Source organism: Gekko japonicus, unplaced genomic scaffold, assembly GCF_001447785.1.
Source record: "Gekko japonicus isolate JY-2015 unplaced genomic scaffold, Gekko_japonicus_V1.1 scaffold4075, whole genome shotgun sequence".
NCBI lineage: Eukaryota > Metazoa > Chordata > Lepidosauria > Squamata > Gekkonidae > Gekko > Gekko japonicus.
Genome location: NW_015170394.1, coordinates 58,818 through 79,252, shown reverse-complemented (window position 1 = coordinate 79,252; position 20,435 = coordinate 58,818). Strand labels below are relative to the sequence as shown.

The 20,435-nt window shown below is 46.6% G+C and overlaps 1 protein-coding gene across 1 annotated transcript in view; it reads right to left on the bottom strand.

Moving 5' to 3' along the window:
- Positions 1-4,403: 4,403 nt before the first annotated feature.
- Positions 4,404-20,435, bottom strand: part of KANSL1 (KAT8 regulatory NSL complex subunit 1) — a gene marked incomplete at its 5' end in the record, with an annotated part of 50,840 nt that continues 34,808 nt past the window's right edge. The window contains 4 exons of the mRNA XM_015418277.1: positions 4,404-6,603; positions 8,929-9,175; positions 12,911-13,023; positions 17,881-17,938. Of these exons, the coding sequence (XP_015273763.1) occupies positions 6,376-6,603; positions 8,929-9,175; positions 12,911-13,023; positions 17,881-17,938 (646 nt within the window). The remainder of the gene's footprint in view (positions 6,604-8,928; positions 9,176-12,910; positions 13,024-17,880; positions 17,939-20,435) is intronic.

Genomic DNA, 20,435 nt, shown 5'->3' with positions numbered 1-20,435 from the left:
TTTTTCCTTCCAGTGATACTTGATATACACAGCTGTTGTATAAAGAGCATTTACCAGCAGACATGGTGGCTTAAACAGGAGCTTTAAAAAAATAAAATAAAAGGGGGGGGAGAAAACTTTTTGTGAATTAGAGCAGACAATTCCTGTTTGGGAAAGGGTAGGTTTAAAAACCTTGGCAAGGCATGCAAGTTCTGAATTTGCTATAATGAATAGGGGTGTGCGCTCATTATATACCGAGCCAATTAAATACCCGAAAAAGACCTTATTGGTATTTTTTGGGTATTTATTCGGCCGAATACAGATTGGAGAATCTGATTTGGCTACTGGAATAGCTGGGCCCAAATAAAAGCCAATATTGTTTGACTTTTATTCAGGCGAGGTTAGAAGGCATTTAAAGTTAAATCCCTTCTGAATTCACTCACTGAGTCACACCATAGTGGGACTTAGCAAGTGAACTCAACAAGCATTTAAAGAGACTGCAGTCTCTGCAAATGTCTTTTTTCCCTTGGTTTCAATGGAGGATGGGGGTACCTTCTTTGGGGGCCCAAAGCATTGGGTGGGGGTTGAGGACAGGCAGCAGCAGCTATGCTGCAAATCTGGTGCCTCTACTCAAAAAAACATGGCCCCCAGCATGCCAAATGCCCCATGGGGCCTAATAAATCTGGGTTTTCTGAATATTTACCTGAATTTCAATACAATACCAATATTGGTATTCGGGACTATTCGGAGGATTGAATTGAGAAAAACCACCCCAATTTTTTTTGCACACCCAACAGCTAAGTTTCCACTGCTTTGGCGATCTTGGCACAGGGACATTTCTAGTTCCGGGCTGCTCTGGCACCTCCCTTCAGAGTTCTCCTGTGCCCTCAAGTGTGTGTGGATCAGGGCATTTCTTTTCCAGAGACCCATTAGTCATCCTCTATGCCCCCAACCAGGTTTAGCTGCAGCATTCATCTAAGCTTCCTGTCTGGCATCTGCTTTTTAAGAGCGATCCGTGTTTAACCAGCCTTTTCTCTTTGTTGCTGTGTGAGCTGTTGCCCTGGTTCGTGTCCTCTTCCAGGATGCATTTCCAACTTTTCCCCACTGAATTTGGTGGCACCACGATACTGGTTAGGCATCTCAGCACATTTTAGGTTCTAGCACTTATGTGGGCAGCAAAATCTTAAGGTTTTTTGTGTTTGTTGGCCAACTAATAGTGCTGGACTATTTACACTGTGCTGCTTTCCAGCGCTGTACAATTTTGAGAGAAATGTCCAACCAAGCGCATTTTATTTCCATTAACATTACTGTAAGGCATCAGGCACATCAATAGCATTTTATCAATAAAAGTACTTTATAGTCCTTTCTTCTTTTCCCATAAAGAGGTTCCTCAGGCTTGAAGTAGAAGCCTGTAGTATCTAGCTCATCTCATCTTATCCCTCATCAGATGAGAAACCCAGGTCAGATTTCCCCTTTGGGCATACGAGCAGGTAAAATGTCCATTGCTGATTGGCTAAAGCTGTGGATAAAATGAATGCATCGGATGACTGAGGTGTACCGGCCTTATTGAGACAAAGGGGGGAAATAAAGAGGAATGGAAGAGACACAAGAGCCGCTGGCCTCCAGGATGTTGCGTGGCTGCTTATTTCATTGTGCAACAGAGTCTGGGGTGGTGGCGGCAGCGGAGTTAGGGTCTTCAGACATCCCCGCTCTCTTCAGTCACCTCTCATGATTGTAGGATATTGTACTTAAAGTCTGTGGCTTTCTCTGGATTTGCCTGGGAATGCTAGGGAGACTTGCAGATTTTTTGGAGCAACAATGACTGTAGCATCCAAGGCTACATCAAGGTAGAGCTCGGGCTGGGGAGAAAATTCATTACCTTTGCCCCCATCTCCCTTTGCATGATTTGTAAATCGGAAAAGACAACCCATTCTCTTGAGCATGGAGTAGCCCAATGAATCTTTTACAGGATTCTCTCTCCCCCCTGCCCTTTCTTTCTAAAGCTTAAAGAGCCCTGGCTTGCCCCCACCAGCCATATTTCATTATATTTGAACCCCCTCCTACCATGAGGCACATTCTGATCCCCCTTCCCCCCCCTCCCAAAACATAATAGCCCTCTCTTTAAATGGTAGGTACAGTTTCCCAGCTTTGAGGCTGATGGGTCTTTATGGCTTATTTTAGGACAAACACAGGCATTGCTTTTCCAGATGGTTAAACCCTTGAGGGTCACACTCTAGGGCCATGTCGAACTGACGGGCTGGTTTCTTGTCTTGGTATATAAGCATACATATCTAGGGGTTTGAAGGAAAAAAAGGGTTAACTTGACAGATAAAAATCATGATATTGGAAGTTAAGAAAAACGAGCTTCGTTACTGGAAGTTGGAACTATCAAAAGGGGCAATGATGGAGTTTGGAAGACCCCACAGTTCCCTTTAAAGTTTTTCAAGGGGTGGGAAAACAGGGAGGGGTGGGTGGGAAGGGAATTCGATCTCCGTATGATCATCGTAGCTTAGCTACCTGTCTGTGACTGTCCATATTGTACTTGTGCGTTTTAACAACTGGTTTACACTGACTGTTGCTGTAAAAGTGAATTTGGAAATAAAGAGTCATTACTATAATATGAAATGAATCCTTTGTTTCTGCTTGACAGGGTGGTGAGGGTGTCACACGTCTCTAGCTGTGATGGGTTCTTCTTCACAGTGGCTATAAAGTCTCACTCTTCCTCTCATACACCCAGCCACCGGTGTTCCCTCTAAGCTGAGTTAGTGTGAGCTAGCTCAGTTTTTTAGCCTCCGGCTCACACATTTTTGTCTTAGCTCAGGAAGGAGGGCTCCAGAGCAAACTAATTTATGCAGGGGCCAAATCGCTCGCTCATACCTTTCATGCCAGTAGCTCACAAAGTAGAATTTTTGCTCACAAGACTCCACAGCTTAGAGGGAGCACTGCCAGCCACTTAGCAATTTTTGGGTCTAGCTTTAACTTGCGAAATTCAGAATCCTGAAAGTGCCATTCTCACCTTGCAGAGAAGGCAGACCAATGTATCATGAATACATCGAATTCTCAAGGTGACCCCATCTGTGTATACTTAAATCTGGAGATTGGGGCCATGGACAGACAAGATGGAACTTTCTATAAACCTGGGGTAAATGCCAGGTATGCAAAAAAAAAAAAACTTTAAAAAAATTGATGAGGATTTAAAACCCTCAAATCACGTAGCTTTAAGAAACGGCTGCCCTCTGTGTCTGTTGCTAGGCAACCACAACAGTATTGGTAGCATTCAAGCCTTGATTTGTCGGGAGAGGCCCTTTCCGCAGCTGTTTTGCCCTTTGGTCTGGCAGTAACCATAGGGCAACTTGATAGCCCCGGACCTGCATGACTCACCCAGGACTGGCTATTTGCTGCTGTCCAACAGAAGCCACTTCACAAAATCAGTGCAGTGCAGTGGTTCCAGCCTAGGATCTGGGAGACCCAGGCTTGAATCGTCACTCAGACACAGAAGTTGACTTGGGCCAGTCACACACAACCTACCTTGCCAGGTGGAGGATAAAAATGGAGACAAATTATGTAAGCAGCATTGGGATTCCCCATGGTGAAAAAAGCAAGGTATAAATTAAATAATATCACTGAAAATGCAGGAGGCAGATAAAAAGGTAGGCCGGTTGGTGGGTTGGAAGGAGAGAAGGGAAAGATGAAATATGAGGCTGCTGCGTAGAGGAAATCGGTCACAGTGTGCAGATCAAAAATTGCTCAACAGGGACATGTGCAGACAAGGAGCATCCCCCCCCCCCGGAAGCAAATGTTAAAAGGCAAAGGAACTTTTAAAAATGACCCATACTTCAACTTACAGGAGAAAAAAAATGAGATCTCTTAACACTGTTGTAAGATCTGGGCCACCAGATTTGTGTGTGTGTGTGTGGGGGGTGGCACAGGCAGCAGGCAGGGGAGGGAGGGAGAGAAGATGCAGGAGGAATCCAGTGTGTGTGGATTTCCTCTGCTTGTGACATTCTGATCCACATGCAAGAAAATGCAGCTGTTGAATCAACCAGATGATTACCCCCGTTCGGGGCTCCCTTCGAACCGGTCGCTAGTTTATGGGTGACAGAGCGATTGAAGACCCGGAGTGGCCGGGTGTCCCCAGACGGGGGACTGGAACTAGCTAAACGCATGGAAAGGAATGCAAAACAATTAGAACGTCTCTCCCTACTCATGGCAGCTTAGCTGACACGGGTATCAGCTTGGAACCGATAGCAGCTGCTAGCCCTTTTCCAAGGCAAAGGGTTTACAGTCACCCAAGGGCAGAAGTGGTTTGCTCTCGTCCAGATGAACCATTTCCCCGCTATTCCTTCCCCTTGAGACATTAGCGTTACTAGACAGAAGGCCGAGATACCTCACACACAGGACACACACACCCACTTACCCAAGAAGACATTTGGCATACAGCTTTCTTAACTTTTAAATTTTTTTTAATCCTTTTTTTTCTTTTTTTTTTATAAGCACACATCTGTGCTTTGGCCAACAGAATCAAGACATTAAACAAAGATCAGCTTCTCTGAAGAAAAGCGTTTCTATATAACAAGGACATTACACAGCTTGAAGCAGGAAAAGAAATATTTACAAAATACAAGTTTTTTTGTGGATTTTTTTCCCCTTTATAACGCTAAGAGGGTTATTCAGAATTTTCAACTTTATAAATAGAAAAAGCACTTAATGCAGAGGGATATGGTAGCATTGGGTTTTTTTCCTCTTTTTTTTTTTTAAAGAAATTAAACTAGAACAGAACAAAAAAAATTAGGTAATGTTGAAAATTGTGAAAAAACCCCAACCATTAAGCAGTTTAGCTACTATTTCATTACGATTACAAAATGGGAAAAAATGTCTTTTTTTCCTTTTTCTTTTTTGGTGATGTGATTAATACAGAAGACAGGCGCAATGCTAACAACAGGACGGGGACCAACAGCCACACCGCTAGGGTCAGAAAAACATTACAGGTTGACCGGTGTGCAGAATTTGGGACTCGCGGGGGATGGGAGGTGGTGGCAGCGGCCTCTTTAAATAATAATAATAATAATTAAAAAAAAAAAGAACCTGTTGAGCTTGGTGATAGTCGGCCCGAGAAACTCAGAAAAGGGGAAAAGAACCTGATGAGTCGCTTGCATTCAACAAAGTTTGTGTGTGGAAGTGGAGTCAAGCAGTAGTGGTGAAAAACAAAGTCCTAACCTTGCTCAGTGCAAAAAACCCAAACGCTTTAGGTACTCAAGGGATCGATCATAAAACTGGAGGGGTACTTGAGAAGGGGGTGGAGGATGCACAGTGAGATCATACTACTCTAACTAAAATATGGCTTATGGGTCTAGGGTGGCAAGTGGTTGAATCCTGTGACATTCCTCCCACTATTTAAGGCTTAACACTACTGTATGGCAATTCAGTAGCAGCAGACCTATAACTACTCCCAACTTTTAAGTTAACAGCAGAGGGCAAAATCGAAAGGTTAATTGTTAATGGCACAATGAAAGGGCGGCAGGGGGGACGGACCCGCAAGTCACATCTAACAAAAGAAATCTGAAGGTGTAAAAAACTACTCGTTTTGAAATGTTGGACCCCATTTTCAATGCTATTACATTACCCCTCTCCCAAGAAACCCACAATAGGATCTGAAGAAAACTGATGCCTGAAATTGTAACTTGGGTGCTGAAGAGAAATTACCTTTTCCTTGCACAAACACAACAGTTCCTCTTTAAGATGGACGAATGGTATCAAAACCAGCAGAACAGCAGAGAGGATTGAAGGCGGTAAGTGGAGAGAAAGGGGCCCACTGGGGCCTCAGGACTGGGAAGCCGGCCCTTTTGAATACAGCCTTGGGAACCAAACAGCTAGAGACTTTGCACTGCAAGTGCTTTCTGGTGCTAGTGGGACACTTTTTGTGAGGAAGGTGGCATTCAGACATCACTTTTCACCACTAATTTCACTCCACTAAAATCTTAAGGGAGAGGAAGGACAGAGTGGTGGTGGCAAGTAAGGAGAACAGACGCTGAATGACCCAAAAAGAAAGAAAAGAGAAGTAGCCTTTCACCCAGGAATGAACTCCAAGGAGGTCAATCAGCCAGCTTCACCCTCGGTTCTAGAAGTGGACACCTAAGCATGGGGGGGGGGGCAACACGTTTGCTCTCCTCACTAGACCACAGAGAACTGGAGAAGGTATCTGTGACAAGGAAACACTGAAAGAGAAGGGGGGGGAGGAGGAGGAGGAAAAAAAACAGTTTCTAAACTCCTTAAATTCACTAAAAACTGTGAAAATTCCCAGCAGGATGTTTGAATATCAAACGCAGATTTCGGAAGCTTTAATGCCAAGAGTTAGTTTGGTGGATTGCTTTTTGCTTTCATCTTCCTGTCTGTCTCTTATCTGTGGGCCGGCCGCTGGATTGTGGCCACTGCCCCCGGGTTCCGGCTCTTGAGGCTGGCGAGGGTGGGGGAGGTGGGCGCTCCGTCCGTCTCTCGGGAGGGCTTGCTGCCCGACGTGCGCCGTGTGCAGCGTGACGACCGGTCCTGCGGATCTGACAGGTCCTCACACTCTGTCTTGGGGTTGTAGGGCAGGGGGAAGCTGCGCCGCTCCCAGGGCTGCACAGTCTGAAAGGGAGAGACGAGTCGGTTAGTGGGGGGCTTAGGAGGACACGGGTGCGCTGCATCCCCCAGGCGATTTGCAGACATCTCAGATTGAACACCTTATCCAAATCCAGGTACAAAACTAAAACATTTAACCTCCTGATACACAGCAGGTAGCAGAACCCTAAGCCTATACCTAAGATATCACAAACTGATATTCATTTTTATTGGGTAAGCATCTGGAATCAAACTGTATTGTGTGGGTCTAGTCAGTCAAACCACTTTTCTAAGAAAGCCTCCCAATAGTCGCAGGCCAAGACTTTTATTTCAGAGGGGATCTGCGTTGGTCTGCAATAGAAGAGCTGGATTCAAACCCAGCAGCACCTTAGAGACTAGAGATGTAAAATTTCCAGAAATTTTGAAGCTCAGAAAAAAAAACCCAGTTTTTTTCCGGGTTTTTTTCGGGGGGAAAAGGAACTTTTCAGAAAAATTGGAAACAAAAATACTACATTAGGACTTATTTTTTCTTTTCCAGATTGAAAGTCATTCTGTTACTTTAGGAACATAAAATATGACTATGGACAATTTTACTTGGCATGAAACTATCACAACTAGCATATTAAAAATATTGTGTATCCAAACAGTTATTACAAACAGAATTTACTTTTAAAATAATATTTATTTGTAATTTTAAAAAATGGAGCAACAATCTCCTGAACTGTTTACTAGTTTATGTGGAACAGACAAAAAAACCTCCACAAAAACAATTTTTAAAAATCCAGAAGTAACAATTATTCATATTTCCTCTCCACAGTATTAAATAATAAAAAAACCCATTCTCATAAAAAGAATTGAAGAGAGGGGAAGTGTATAGAAGGGAGTGTGGGACTAAATTTCAATGAATGGGCATGGAATTTAATCAGAATCATTTTGGTATGGAATTTAATCAGAATCATTTTCTGAGCTGTAATTATCAGTTTCAGTCTCTGCTTCTGCGGCTACTCTGTTGTGTCTGTCATTATCCATTGGAGAGTTCAGTTTGTAACCTAGGACTTGCTTGTCCTCAGTGCACAGAAATTAGATCAATCTGATACCATACATATTTTTTAGAAATGATTTGGAAAATATCTGAACACCTTATCCTAAAATATTTTATTCATCATGTTCCGTAATCAATTTTTTTTTCTTTTTTCTTTTTTCAATTTTTTGGGAAAAAACAAAAAAGGCTTCTCCCCCCCCCCCCTGAATTTTCCCGGTTTTCCCCCAGGCTTTCACATCTCTATTAGAGACCCACAAGAATCACAGGGTGGGAGCTTCTGGAGATGAAGGAAGCTCTGGCTCCTGAAAGCTTCCACCCTGAAAATCCTGCTGGCCTCTAAAGTGCTGCCGGATGTGAATCTCGCTCTCAGACTTGTCTTGAAGCTCTCTGGTGAGGGAGATACCACCATTCCCCTGGGGACTTCTTGGGTCCTCCGTCTTGTTGCTACAGTACAGAAGAGCCTGCCTGAGCCTTAACTGGCTTCTGCCTCTGTGTGGCTGTGTTTTTCACATCTGCGTCCAGCCGTACTCCTACAAGGATCTGAAAGCTCTGGTTTACTCTAAGAATGTGAACTGAGCTCAGGCCACCCCAAGCAAGCTTCATGGCTGAGCAGGGACTGGAAATTCCCCCACCAACACACTGGTTGTTGATCTATAGCACTGAGTGAACAGCCAGAGATACCATTTTCATAGCTGCTGCTTCATTTCCACAGTTATTTATAGAAATGATTCCCAGAACTTGGCTGAGCACACATACTGCCTACCAAAACTGGTTACTGATGTGAGGACTCCTCTCCAGGTCAGTTTATCCCTGGGAGGTCCCCATCCCAACTGCAGGCATCCTGGAATTCTTTAAGCGTGAGACCTTTTTTCCAACTTCTGTTCCCTAAAGAGCTTACAGGGCTGTAGGGACAAAATCGCTTCCACCAAAATAAATGACAGGTGAAGAAGAAGAGATTGGATTGATACCCCGCCCTTCACTACCCAAAGGACTCTCAGAGCAGCTTACAAACTCCTTTTCCTCCCCCTCCCCGCAACAGACACCACCCTGTGAGGCAGGTGGGGCTGAGAGAGCTCTGACACAAACTGCTCTTTTCAAGAACAGCTCTGACATGACTCACCCAAGGTCATGCCAGCAGCTGCTGGTGGAGGAGTGGGGAATCAAACCCAGTTCTCCCAGATTAGAGTCCGCGCTCCTAACCACTACACCAAACTGGTGTTTTGTTTATGTCGTGCACAAACAGTTAAAACTTGCAGTGCCAAGAATACTCCCGCGCCCTTCCTCAGGAGCCAGGAAGGACTGACACTCGCCTGTTCATCAAGGCCAGATTCCGGTGTGGAACAACGCGTGTCCTCTGTGGAGAGATGCCGCATGGAGTCCCGGGACAGAGGGGTGTGGGGGCCGGAGAACAGGTCAGGGCTGATGGGACTCCGTGGAGAATGGGCGTGGGGGAAGTCAGAATGGGAGTGGCCATTGCCCACTTCAGGGGAAGCTGGCTGGGGGGTAGATGGGTTCCCCATCTGTGGAGTTGTCCGTCCATCTGCTGATCTGTAAGACCTGGAATTGAGACACATCGCTGTTATACACACACACACACACACACAAACAGAAAACAAAGAAGAGTCACAGGAGTTGTTCAAAACAGAAGTCTGCCCACCTTCTGCTGATATTCTTCAAGTGGTAATCTGTGTAGTCTCACTACAGGGACTCTGTGAGGAGCAAAATCTGGAACCTTTTAGAACTTAAAAAATGAGGAGACAGGTGCTGCCCAGCTCAAGGGAAGAAGTGTGAAGTGCATGCCCTGAGGGGTGGGGCTTGGCCTTCCTGCTCATTTCTTCAACACACCAGGCTGAAGAGTGTAGGCCTGTTCTTTGTTTTTTTTTTTTGGGGGGGGCGCCCAGGTGGGATCAAAAAGTGCTCCTATGAACTGAATGAAACAGGTATGGTAGCCCCCCCCCTCCCCCGTGCTCCCTAAAACTGCCTGGTTTTCCACTGGAAAAATGGAGGAAGTCCTTGGATTTGCCGTTTTCCCATGCTTGCACATCTTTACAAGCAGGCAAGGCACGTTTAATATTTGCTGGCGTGTAACAGGAGTTTTCCAGAGCAAGCCAACCATCTATACATTAGCTGCCCAAGACACGAAGATGGGGGTGGCGCACAGCTCCCACCGATGGACATTTCCCGGAAGTCCTGGGTGTCACGGGAAGCCCAAAGGACTTTGCATAGAATTCCACACTATCTTACATTAACAGTTTTGTTGACCTGTTTCAAAGCTAGGATGGGGCAGACACCTCTGTCTCTCTTTAGCCTTGTGAAATGCTGGCCACAGAAGTGCTGGAATCTTCGAAAGGGGGGCGTTCACTCCTCAACATCTTCCAGAAGGAGGCCTCTCGTCCTTGGGGAAGCAGTGCCAGGAAGCAGAGGCGATGATCAGTGGGGAACGATGTCAACAGTTCTCTTTTATTCTTTTTCTTCACTTCCAAAGGGGGTGCATGCACGATGCCTAGAATCTAGAGACCAAGGGACCTGGCCCAGTGCTGCCTGTTTAGGGACCAAAGGCACAGTGTTGAGGGCTCGGGTCCGAACGTGTGCACTAGCAGGGCACAGACCGAATGGACAGGGTCTAGTGGGTACCAAGGCTGTCGGTGCCTGACCCATCAAATCCAATGCAGAAGGAACTCAGCCCAACACGGTGCTCTGAGACATGTGGAGCAATTCCAGCAAGCCTGCCTAGTAGAATCACCAGCCACATGGTGCTGGACTCCATTTGCGGCACTTTGGCCGGCGGTCAGTCAACAGGCTTGGTGCAGTCTGGCCATGCCTCTGTTTTATCCGGTGTTATTTGTTCTGGAGAGGTTTGTCCAAACATGCCACCCTTGATCTGCGTCACCACACACTCACTCCGTGGTTGGCCATTCAGATTATTGCTGCGCAGTGACCATGGAGCAGTCGGTCGGGCGGTATCCTTTTTAAAAAACTGTCTTTCGTGCATGTGCAGGAGTGGTCCCTCGAAGCACCACTCCATTTTGACAGCGCTGCGATCCCTCCGCCAAGTACTGCAGCCCCTCTCAGCCTCCTTTGCTTCACCCCGCTTTTCCTTGGAAGACAGTGTGTGTGTGGGGGGGGGGGAAGCATCATGCAGATTTGCAAGAGAGTAGCCCAACTGACTTCAGTACATTTACTCATGTGTCAATCATGGGGTGCTCTCAAAACAGCAACTCTGAAGCAGAAACGCCTTTTCCTGCTAACACAGTTTCCATGGGGGAAAGTGGGGTGAGGAGTAGGGTTGCCAGCTCCAGGCAGGGAAAATCTGGGAGATTAAGAGGCCTGGGGAGGACGGGAACCTCCGTGGGATACGATGCCATAGAGTCCACCCTCCAAAGCATCCATCTTCTCCAGGGGAACTGATCTCTGTAGTCTGGTGAACTTTAGCCAAGGTCCATGGCCCAGAAAGCCCTGTACACACTTTTGGGGAAGATATTCAGCCCAATTTTACTCAGAAGCAAGGCTACCTGGATTTTTGAATTTTTCCAGCTTTACACCCAAATTTCCCTGAATTAGGGATGCCAGCCTCCCCAGCCTCCCTGCTGATATGGGGACTATTTCCACGTGTTTCCAACCCCAAGAAACGGGGGTGAGGTGGGTGGGATTTGCCCCTCAAAAACAACTCTCCCAGGGGCTCCCGATCCTGACAGAATGTTTGGGTGCAGAAACACACAAGTGGTGATTCAAAACCCTGGGTATAAGATCTGCTTATGCACACATCGCTAACTGAATTTTTAAAACAGTGAGACCAGTTCAATCCGTAAAGACTGGACTTTCTCCGATGTCGGGAAAGTCGGAGGTGAGAATGGGGCGCCAATGACTGGGGAACAGGATACCGCTGTCACTGTCTGAACGAGCATTTTTAATGCAGAAGGGAGAAGCAATGACACTGGATCAAGGAGCTCGTCTGATCGCAGCCTTAGTCAATGATGGTGCCGCTCAGCGCTGGGCAATTTGCCACCGTGCTGGAGGTGCTTTTTAAAACTGGATCACTGTGCCACGGATGTGGGCAAAAGGGGTCCCAAGAGGCAGCTCAGTTCCAACAGTGAAAAGAAAGATGCTGTCACTGTGGTGGTCAAAGAAGATCTGAATGGGAAGCATGCATGCCTGCTGATGCTCCTTCACTTAAGCTGGGCAGGACTGGTTGCCAAATTTCTAAGTTCAGTTCCCGAAGGTTCCAAACTTTGCTTTGCGCAGAGGCCCAAGGATCCACCTGTACAGAGACCACAACCTGCTTAAGGTATTCTCAAAAGGTTCTGTTCACAGAATGAAAAGCCGCCGAAGGCAACTGCCTCTAAACCCTTGCTACAGGGCCAGACCACTCACCCAAAAGAACACTCTCCCATTTCAAGTCACACAATCCAAACAGATTTTTGCCACAAGCAAAGCGCAGGTAAAGAGGTGAAAAGTACCAGGAAGGTAGCTACCTGCTCAGCTGGCAAGCCACAATGCCCATATATTCAGCAGCCACTTGAGTCTGGGATTTATTACAGACTCTGCCACTGGAATAAATAATGAAAACGAGGACAGGGGACCATGGTGGAGACGTCAGCAGCTGCCACAGAAGTGTGACTCCCCTGAGGATCTCAACATAAGCCTTGGCCAAACCATGCAGAAATATCAAGGTCAATAGGGGCACTTTACACCCAGCAGATACTTGGGAGCCAGGGTACGTCTCTGTAAACAGGTGCAATCAAACGTTCTCTGCAGCCAGAAGTCAGTTATAACAACAACCTGGCAGCCACTCAAGACCGATGCCAGCCCAGCATTCGGTGTTTGCTTCCAGAGGGCCTCCTTCATCGCTTCTAGTTTGGTCAGTGCAATAAACTCCTCCTCCTTCAGGACTGAGCAACCACCAGGCATTGCAACCTGATGTCGGCTCCCTGCCATAGCGGCTGGTAGAGAGGGGGAAACTGCTTGGAATGTTTTAGTTTCATTTCTCTTGCTGACTTGGTGATGCTCCCTTATCTATACATTTTATGTGCCTGACCTTGGTTCCTACCTGTAGCACCTTAGCAATTGCATTCTGGCAGGCCCTTTCTTTTGTCTTGATTGGCTCCATGCCGCCCAGTGACCCCTTTGAACCGTGTATATCCGTTCACCCCGCACTTTTTGCTTTAGTCTTAACACAGAACCTGAAGTAGAGATGCTTTGCCAATACTGTATCAATAGTTGTCGGTTCTGATTGCTGCAGGAGTCTGACACCTGAGTGTGCAATAATGGCGCTGAAAGAGTTGCCAATCTTACCTGCTGCCCCGCCGTTGAGGTGGCACACTTGTGCTCCACAGCCACCTGGCCCGCTCCATCTCCTCACACTTGGCATGGAGAGTGGCAAAGGCTGTGTCCGACAGGTCCTCTATCTGAAAGAGCGACGACAAGAAGGCGGTCAACTCCGGAGGGGGGTCTACCATCTCAGCGACTTGCAGAGTGCCACAAACACGCTGCACGATGCCTCATGAAGATGCTTCCAGCATCAAGGACAGCAGAGGTCAAACTACTAACCCAGGGGGTCCCCAACATGGTGTTCCTGGTCACCATGGCCCCTGCCAACACTTTTCCTAGTGCCCACCCAGTACTTTCAGGGGGTGGGCAGGGCTAAGTAGGGCTCTTGCCCAGCAGGGCTTCTGATTGGCTGTGCAGATAAGAAGGCACCCTGCTCAACAGCGCCTCTGCCCGAAACATTGAAGAGTGACTATGAGAGTTACATATCACCTTTGCTCCCTGACATTTTGTGGCGGGCTTTGCCTCCTGTGACAGTGATCTGGTGGCTGTGCCCACTGCCCTGGTTGGAATTCCAAAAAAAAAATCTGGACACACCCGACCCAATCAGTTAAACAAGTATAAAGCCAACAGTCGTGATAGTCTGACCCACAATCAAACAGTGATAAGACTTATAAAGAATGCTGTTTATGTATTGCAATCTAAAGCACTATAACATGATACACGTCGTCGTCTCCGGATTACATAACAACGTTTCAAAAAACGAATCTTCTTCAGGAGATATTATAGTGGTGCCAAAGCTCTCAGTTTCATAAAAAGCAGTGGAAAGCTAGTCACAGTGAGGCTGATAAAACGGAACACAGGCTATGGCAAATAAAATGCAAGTCTGAGGTCAGGCAGGCAAAAAGGGAATATGAGGAGCATATAGCAAAAAACGTAAAAACCAACAATAAAACTTTCTTCAAATACATTAGAAACAGGAAACCAGCCAGGGAGGCAGTGGGGCCCTTGGACGACCAAGGGGTAAAAGGAGTATTGAAGGATGATAGGGAAATGGCTGAGAAGCTAAATGCATTTTTTGCCTCCGTCTTCACTGTGGAAGATGAGAAGTGCTTGCCCACTCCAGAACCACTGATTTCAGGAGGGGTGTTGGAAGACCTGAGTCAGATTGAGGTGATGAGAGAGGAGGTCCTAAAACTGATAGACAACTTAAAAACTGAAAAATCACCAGGCCCAGATGGCATACATCCGAGAGTTCTGAAAGAACTCAAATGTGAACTTGTAGATCTCCTGACAAAGATATGTAATCTTTCCTTAAAATCTGCCTCCATTCCTGAGGATTGGAAGGTAGCTAATGTCACTCCCATCTTTAAAAAGGGTTCCAGAGGAGATCCGGGAAATTACAGGCCAGTCAGTCTGACGTCGATACCGGGTAAATTGGTGGAAACCATTATTAAGGAAAGAATTAGTAGGCACATAGATGAACAAAACCTATTGAGGCAGACTCAACATGGGTTCTGTAAGGGAAGATCTTGTCTCACTAACCTGTTAGTGTTCTTTGAGGGGGTGAACAAACATGTGGACAAGGGGGATCCAATAGATATTATTTACCTTGACTTCCAGAAAGCTTTTGATAAAGTTCCTCATCAAAGGCTCCTAAGTAAGCTCAAAAATCATGGGATAGAAGGACAAGTCCTTTTATGGATCAAAAACTGGCTAGTTCATAGAAAACAGAGAGTGAGTGTAGGTGGGCAATTTTCTCAGTGGAGGGTGGTAAGCAGTGGGGTACCGCAGGGATCAGTACTTGGTCCACTGCTTTTTAACTTGTTCATTAATGATTTGGAGATGGGAGTAAGCAGTGAAGTGGCTAAATTTGCGGATGATACAAAGTTGTTCGGGGTGGTGAAAACCAGTGAGGATTGTGAGGCACTCCAAGGGGATCTGTCAAGGATGGGCGAGTGGGCGTCAACATGGCAAATGGGGTTCAATGTGGCCAAGTGCAAGGTGATGCACATTGGAGCCAAAAATCCTAAATATAAATACACATTGATGGGGTCTGAACTGGCAGAGACTGATCAAGAGAGAGATCTTGGAGTTGTAGTAGATAACTCACTGAAGATGTCGAGACAGTGTGTGACTGCAATAAAGAAGGCCAATGCTATGCTGGGGATTATTAGGAAGGGTATTGTAAACAGATCAGCCAATATCATAATGCCGCTATATAAATCAATGGTGCGACCTCATTTGGAATACTGTGTGCAGTTCTGGTCACCACACCTTAAAAAGGATATTATAGCTTTGGAAAAAGTGCAGAAAAGGGCAACTCGAATGATAAAAGGGTTGGAACACTTTCCCTATGAGGAAAGGTTAAAGCGCTTAGGGCTCTTTAGCTTGGAGAAAAGACGACTGAGGGGTGACATGATCGAGGTTTATAAGATTACGCATGGGAAAGAGCAGGTAGAGAAAGAGGTACTTTTCTCCCTTTCTCACAATACAAGAACCCGTGGGCACTCCATGAAATTGCTGAGCGGTCGGGTTAGAACGGATAAAAGGAAGTACTTCTTCACCCAAAGAGTGATTAACACATGGAATTCACTGCCACAGGAAGTGGTGGCGGCTACAAGCATGGACGGCTTCAAAAGGGAATTAGATAAACATATGGAGCAGAGGTCCATCAGTGGCTATTAGCCACAAGGTATAGATAGGGGCTCTGGGGCAAGTGATGCTCTGTCTTCTTGGTGCTTGGGGGGGTCAACAGTGGGAGGGCTTCTAATGTCCTGGCCCCACTGGTGGACCTCCTGACTGCACTGGTATTTCTGGCCACTGTGTGACACAGAGGCTGACTCCGGAAAAAAACACTTCCCCTCCCCTGCATATCCCTAGTCATCTGAATAACCTGCCTGAGGATTTTCAAGGTCTCTCCCATACGGCCTAGAAACTGGAGAAAACTAACTGGGATTTTAAAAAAGGGTTTTCCTGAACTGTTTCTTTGCTTGTCGGACCTGCCTGCCTCCAAATGGCCCTTCCTCCAAGAGCGACACCCACCCCACCCCCAGGGCTCCTTTCCCCTCCTGCTACCAAGCTACGGGCTGTGCAGGAGAGCCACCCAAGCTCATCCATACATCTGTGGGATAACCAAATGCACGAGTCTGCAGAGCGTGAGGCTCTCGAGCACAACCAGAAGGAAATTTATATGTCTGGTATTTTCCCCAGAAGAAGAGATTGGATTTATACCCCGCCCTTCACTCGAGAGTCTCAGAGCGTCTTACAATCTCCCTCCCTGTAAGGTAGGTGCGGCTGAGAGAGAGCTGTAACTGACCCAAGGTCACCCAGATGACTGCAGTTGGAGGAGGAGTGGTGAATCAAACCCGGTTCTCTGGATTAGAGTCCACCACTCTCAACCACTACACCGAACTGGCTCTAGAGTCCACCACTCTCAACCACTACACCGAACTTGCTCTCCATTGAAAATACTGGACTGTCCAGGACAAAACTGGACATCTGGCAACCTTCATTGTTTCAGAAGTCAGAAATTAAAAAGACTCAAGCTAAGCTTGTACAATCACTTGTGACTGAAAAAGGCACTACATTATTTTTTTAGAAACAGCCACACTGTCCTGACAAAAATTTATGCAATACATCCTTCATATGATCACTCTCTTACACTAAACAACACTTAGCTCTGGAGCTTTAAATTACATTTTTTTAAATTTAAGCTTTTTATCATTTATGCATTAACCAACACACCATTTAATATTTTACATCCCTGCATCTTTTCTTTGTTTAATTGTCTCTCAGTATCAGATTAAATCTGATCACCTGGGAGGTGCATTCACACGGAAAACAATGTCGATTCCGGCATTTGGTGCTCCCCCCCCCAATCATATAAGGACTACGAGCAACACAGACCACTTTCTCTCACTCTGGCAGCACAGTGTGGGTGTAAATTTAGCTGCAAGAGGGAACTGCTGCTCTCTCCTGAATCCCCTGACACCCTAAACAAGGTCATGCACGGGGGGGGGGGGGGTGCCCCTAAACTACTAAACTGGACAAAGCTGGTGGCTGCATGTCTAGCCAAATCTGGCCCAGCTCTTGGAATTCACAAAACCAAACAAGGACCCACGGTAAGTAGGAAACCCAACATACAACAAGTACCATGCACAGATGATTATAAGGTAAAGGTAAAGGTTTCCCTTGCTCGAAAGCCAGTCGAATCCGACTCTAGGGTTGCGGTGCTCATCTCTGTTTCAAAGCCGAAGAGCCAGCGCTGTCCAAAAGACTTTTCCGTGGTCATGTGGCCGGCATGACTAAACACCAAGGCGCACGGAACGCTGTTCCCTTCCCACCGAAGTGGTACCTATTTATCTACTTGCAATTTCTTGCTTTCGAATATTTTTGAAAACTATTTTTTTTGAAAAAAATATAAAATGTTATAATCATCTGTGCACGGTACTTGTTGTATGTTGGTTTTCCAGCTCTTGGAATACCTTCTCAAAAAGGCATTACGTCAACAGGAGGGTTGACCTAGCCTGCCACTGCTCCTGCCCTCTCCGGAGGGAACCAATCTTCCAGAAGACACTTGGCATTATGCTGCCCAAGAAAGATCTTTTCCCCCGGGAGGCAGGAGAAGTTTGTGTAGATTGTGATTGCTTTAGGATGTCATTCCTCCATGAGGAATTGAGCAGAGAGGAAAGGAACGCCCTGTGTGTTTAAGATTCCACTGTCAGGAATGTGATGAGGCTACCAAGAACCCAGATGGCCCAGGCCAGCCCGACCTCCTCAGACCCTGGGAAGCTAAGCAGGGTCACCCCTGGTTAGTACTTGGATGGGAGGCCACCAAAGGAAGTCCAGGGTTGCTATGCAGAGGCAGGCCATGGCAAACCACCTCTGTTCATCTCTTGCCTTGAAAACCCTATGGGGCTGCCATAAGTTGGTTGTGAGTTGATGGCACTCACACACACACACACCCCACCAAGGAAAACCACTACTATTGTTACCTCTTCATTATCTTCATCCGGATTCACCTTCAGAGCACCAATATCCACAACACGCCAGCTGCAACACAGACCAGCAAATAAAAAGTGAGAGGCGGGGTCTTAGCACCAACTACAGCAGGAACAATCAAGAAAGAAACGTATCGCTTGCAGGAAAGCCCAAACTAAACAGTTCTCTGGTTAGAGGGGAAAATATTTACCACACTTTTATCTTGCCCGTCTTCCAAGGAGCATCGCGTGTCATGCATGGTGCTATCCTCACAACCGATGCTCCCTCTAAGCCAGTGATGGCGAACCTTTTAGAGACTGAGTGCCCAAACTGCGACCCAAAACCCACTTATTGATCGCAAAGTGCCAACACGGCAATTTAACCTGAATACTGAGGTTTTACTTTAGAAAAAACAACTCATACATTAGCTTAAGATGATCCAAACAAAGTAAGGAAAGCAATCCCAAATGCTTTCATTTACTTAAAATTATTTGGCAGAGAATTCGACACTTTAATGATGGTCTGGGCCTGGCTGGGGCGATGGCATGCGTGCCCACAGAGAGGGCTCTGAGTGCCACCTCTGGCACCCGTACCATAGGTTCGCTACCACTTTTGTGAGCAAAAATTCTACTTTGTGAACTGGTGGCATTCAAGTTCTGAGCGAGCGATTCGGCTGCTGCATAACTTAGTTTGCTCTGCAGCCACCCTTTCTGAGCTAAGACAAAACTGTGTGAGCCGGAGGCAAAAAAACCTGTGAGCTAGTTCACACTAACTCAGCTTAGAGGGAACACTGCTCACAACAATCCTATGAGTTTGGTTAGTTGGAAGCTAAGAAAATATGAGTGAAAGCTGTATTTGAAGGGGGAAATGTTTTAATAAATATTTTTTAGATTCAGTCATTTTAGCTTCATTACTTATGCTCTCTGTGTTTGATTGGAATGACTTCTGGCTACATACAATACATACTCTTTGTTCCCTGAGATTAGTAGGTTTAGACAATGATCTGTTTAATGCCATCCAGTGGCCAAGGAGAAAAAACTTGAACTCACATCTCTTCAACCCTCTGCTATGTCATACTGACTTTCACTTGTCCTACAGAGTCAACCCTTGTTTCCAGTCACACTTTCCCCACCCTGCCTGCATAATTTCACCTGTTTGCTAGTACTTTCTACCACTGAGTAAAACATAACACAGCCCTTCTCCAAGTACCCATTAAAGGAGGCAAGGCTGGTATTGACTGGGGACATGGCCTTTTCAGTGATGGCCCACATCTCTGGAACATTCTTCTCTGAGTTTCACCTGATGCCTTCACTACAGGTATAGAGGTGCCAGATGGAAGCTTTACTGTTTCATTCTGCTTTTGGCTAAGATTCTTCTGGCTTTACTCAGTTTAATTCCCCGAGGTGGTCATATCTGACATTCTGTAACTTAGTGACTAGTCTTTATTTTAGTATTTTTAAAAAACCTATTGCAAGCCACTTTGAAAAAAGGGGAACTTAAACCCTTTAATGAATACACACTCAAATTGAGAGCAATTTTCCTGGGGCACCTAGATTAAGCAAAATACTGTTGTCTGGCCCACCTTAAAACTGTCTGCTCCAAGACCTACACATCGATTCCACAGCCTGTCGATGTCATCCCACACCATCACTCCCGCATTAGCACAGGACGCTGCCTTACACAGAGTCAGATGACCGGTTTATTTAGTCCTGACTGGCAGGGGTTCCCCAAGGTCGCGGGCACAGATGCTCTTCCCCAACTCCTGCTGCTTCAGTTCCTTTGTAAAACGTAGGGGAAATACCAGGGGATCCTTGCAGCTGGAGATGCCGGACAGGTGTGAACTTCCTCCTCTTTTAAGGAGCCTCAAAGAGCACAGCCCCGACCCTCAGCTAATGCCTGCTGGGCACCCCCAAGTCCCAAAGGTACTCCGAAGGCTTCATCACTGGCATCCTGCTCAATCTCATACAAGTTGCAAGGTACTGAGGGTCTCCTAGGTTCTCCAAGTGTTTGCCCCCCCCCACACACACACCCCTCGCCAGGGCTTTCTTTGTAGAAAAAGACCAGCAGGAACTCATTAGCATAATAGGCCACACCCAATAGCAGAAACTCATTAGCATATTAGGCCACACCCCATGCCTTCTCTTGGCTTGCCGGGGCACCTGGCCAAATCCCCCCTTGAAGGGAAGGCAGTTTAAACTGCCTTCCCTTGGCTTGCCCAGGCACCCTGCGGCCCTTGGATAGGCCGGGGAAGGCACGGGGAGGCATTTAAATGCCTCCCCGATCCTTCCAGGGCCCTCCTGGCCCACCCGCCTCGGAGTTGCCGAGGGGGGTTGCTCTCCAGGCCTTCCCTCTGTAGACACGCATGTAGAGGTTTTGGCTGTAGTGGGCGTGGCCAACTCTGAAGCCAGCCGGAACTCCGTTCCTGTGCGTTCCTGCCCAAAAATAGCCCTGCCCCTCGGGCAAGCTGCCCATTTCCCATGATAAGAGTTTTCCTGAGGCCCATGTAAAATGTAGTCTCCACAAAAGCCTTGGAGAGCACAGTTCAAGTGGACTCCACGCCGAAGCTCCT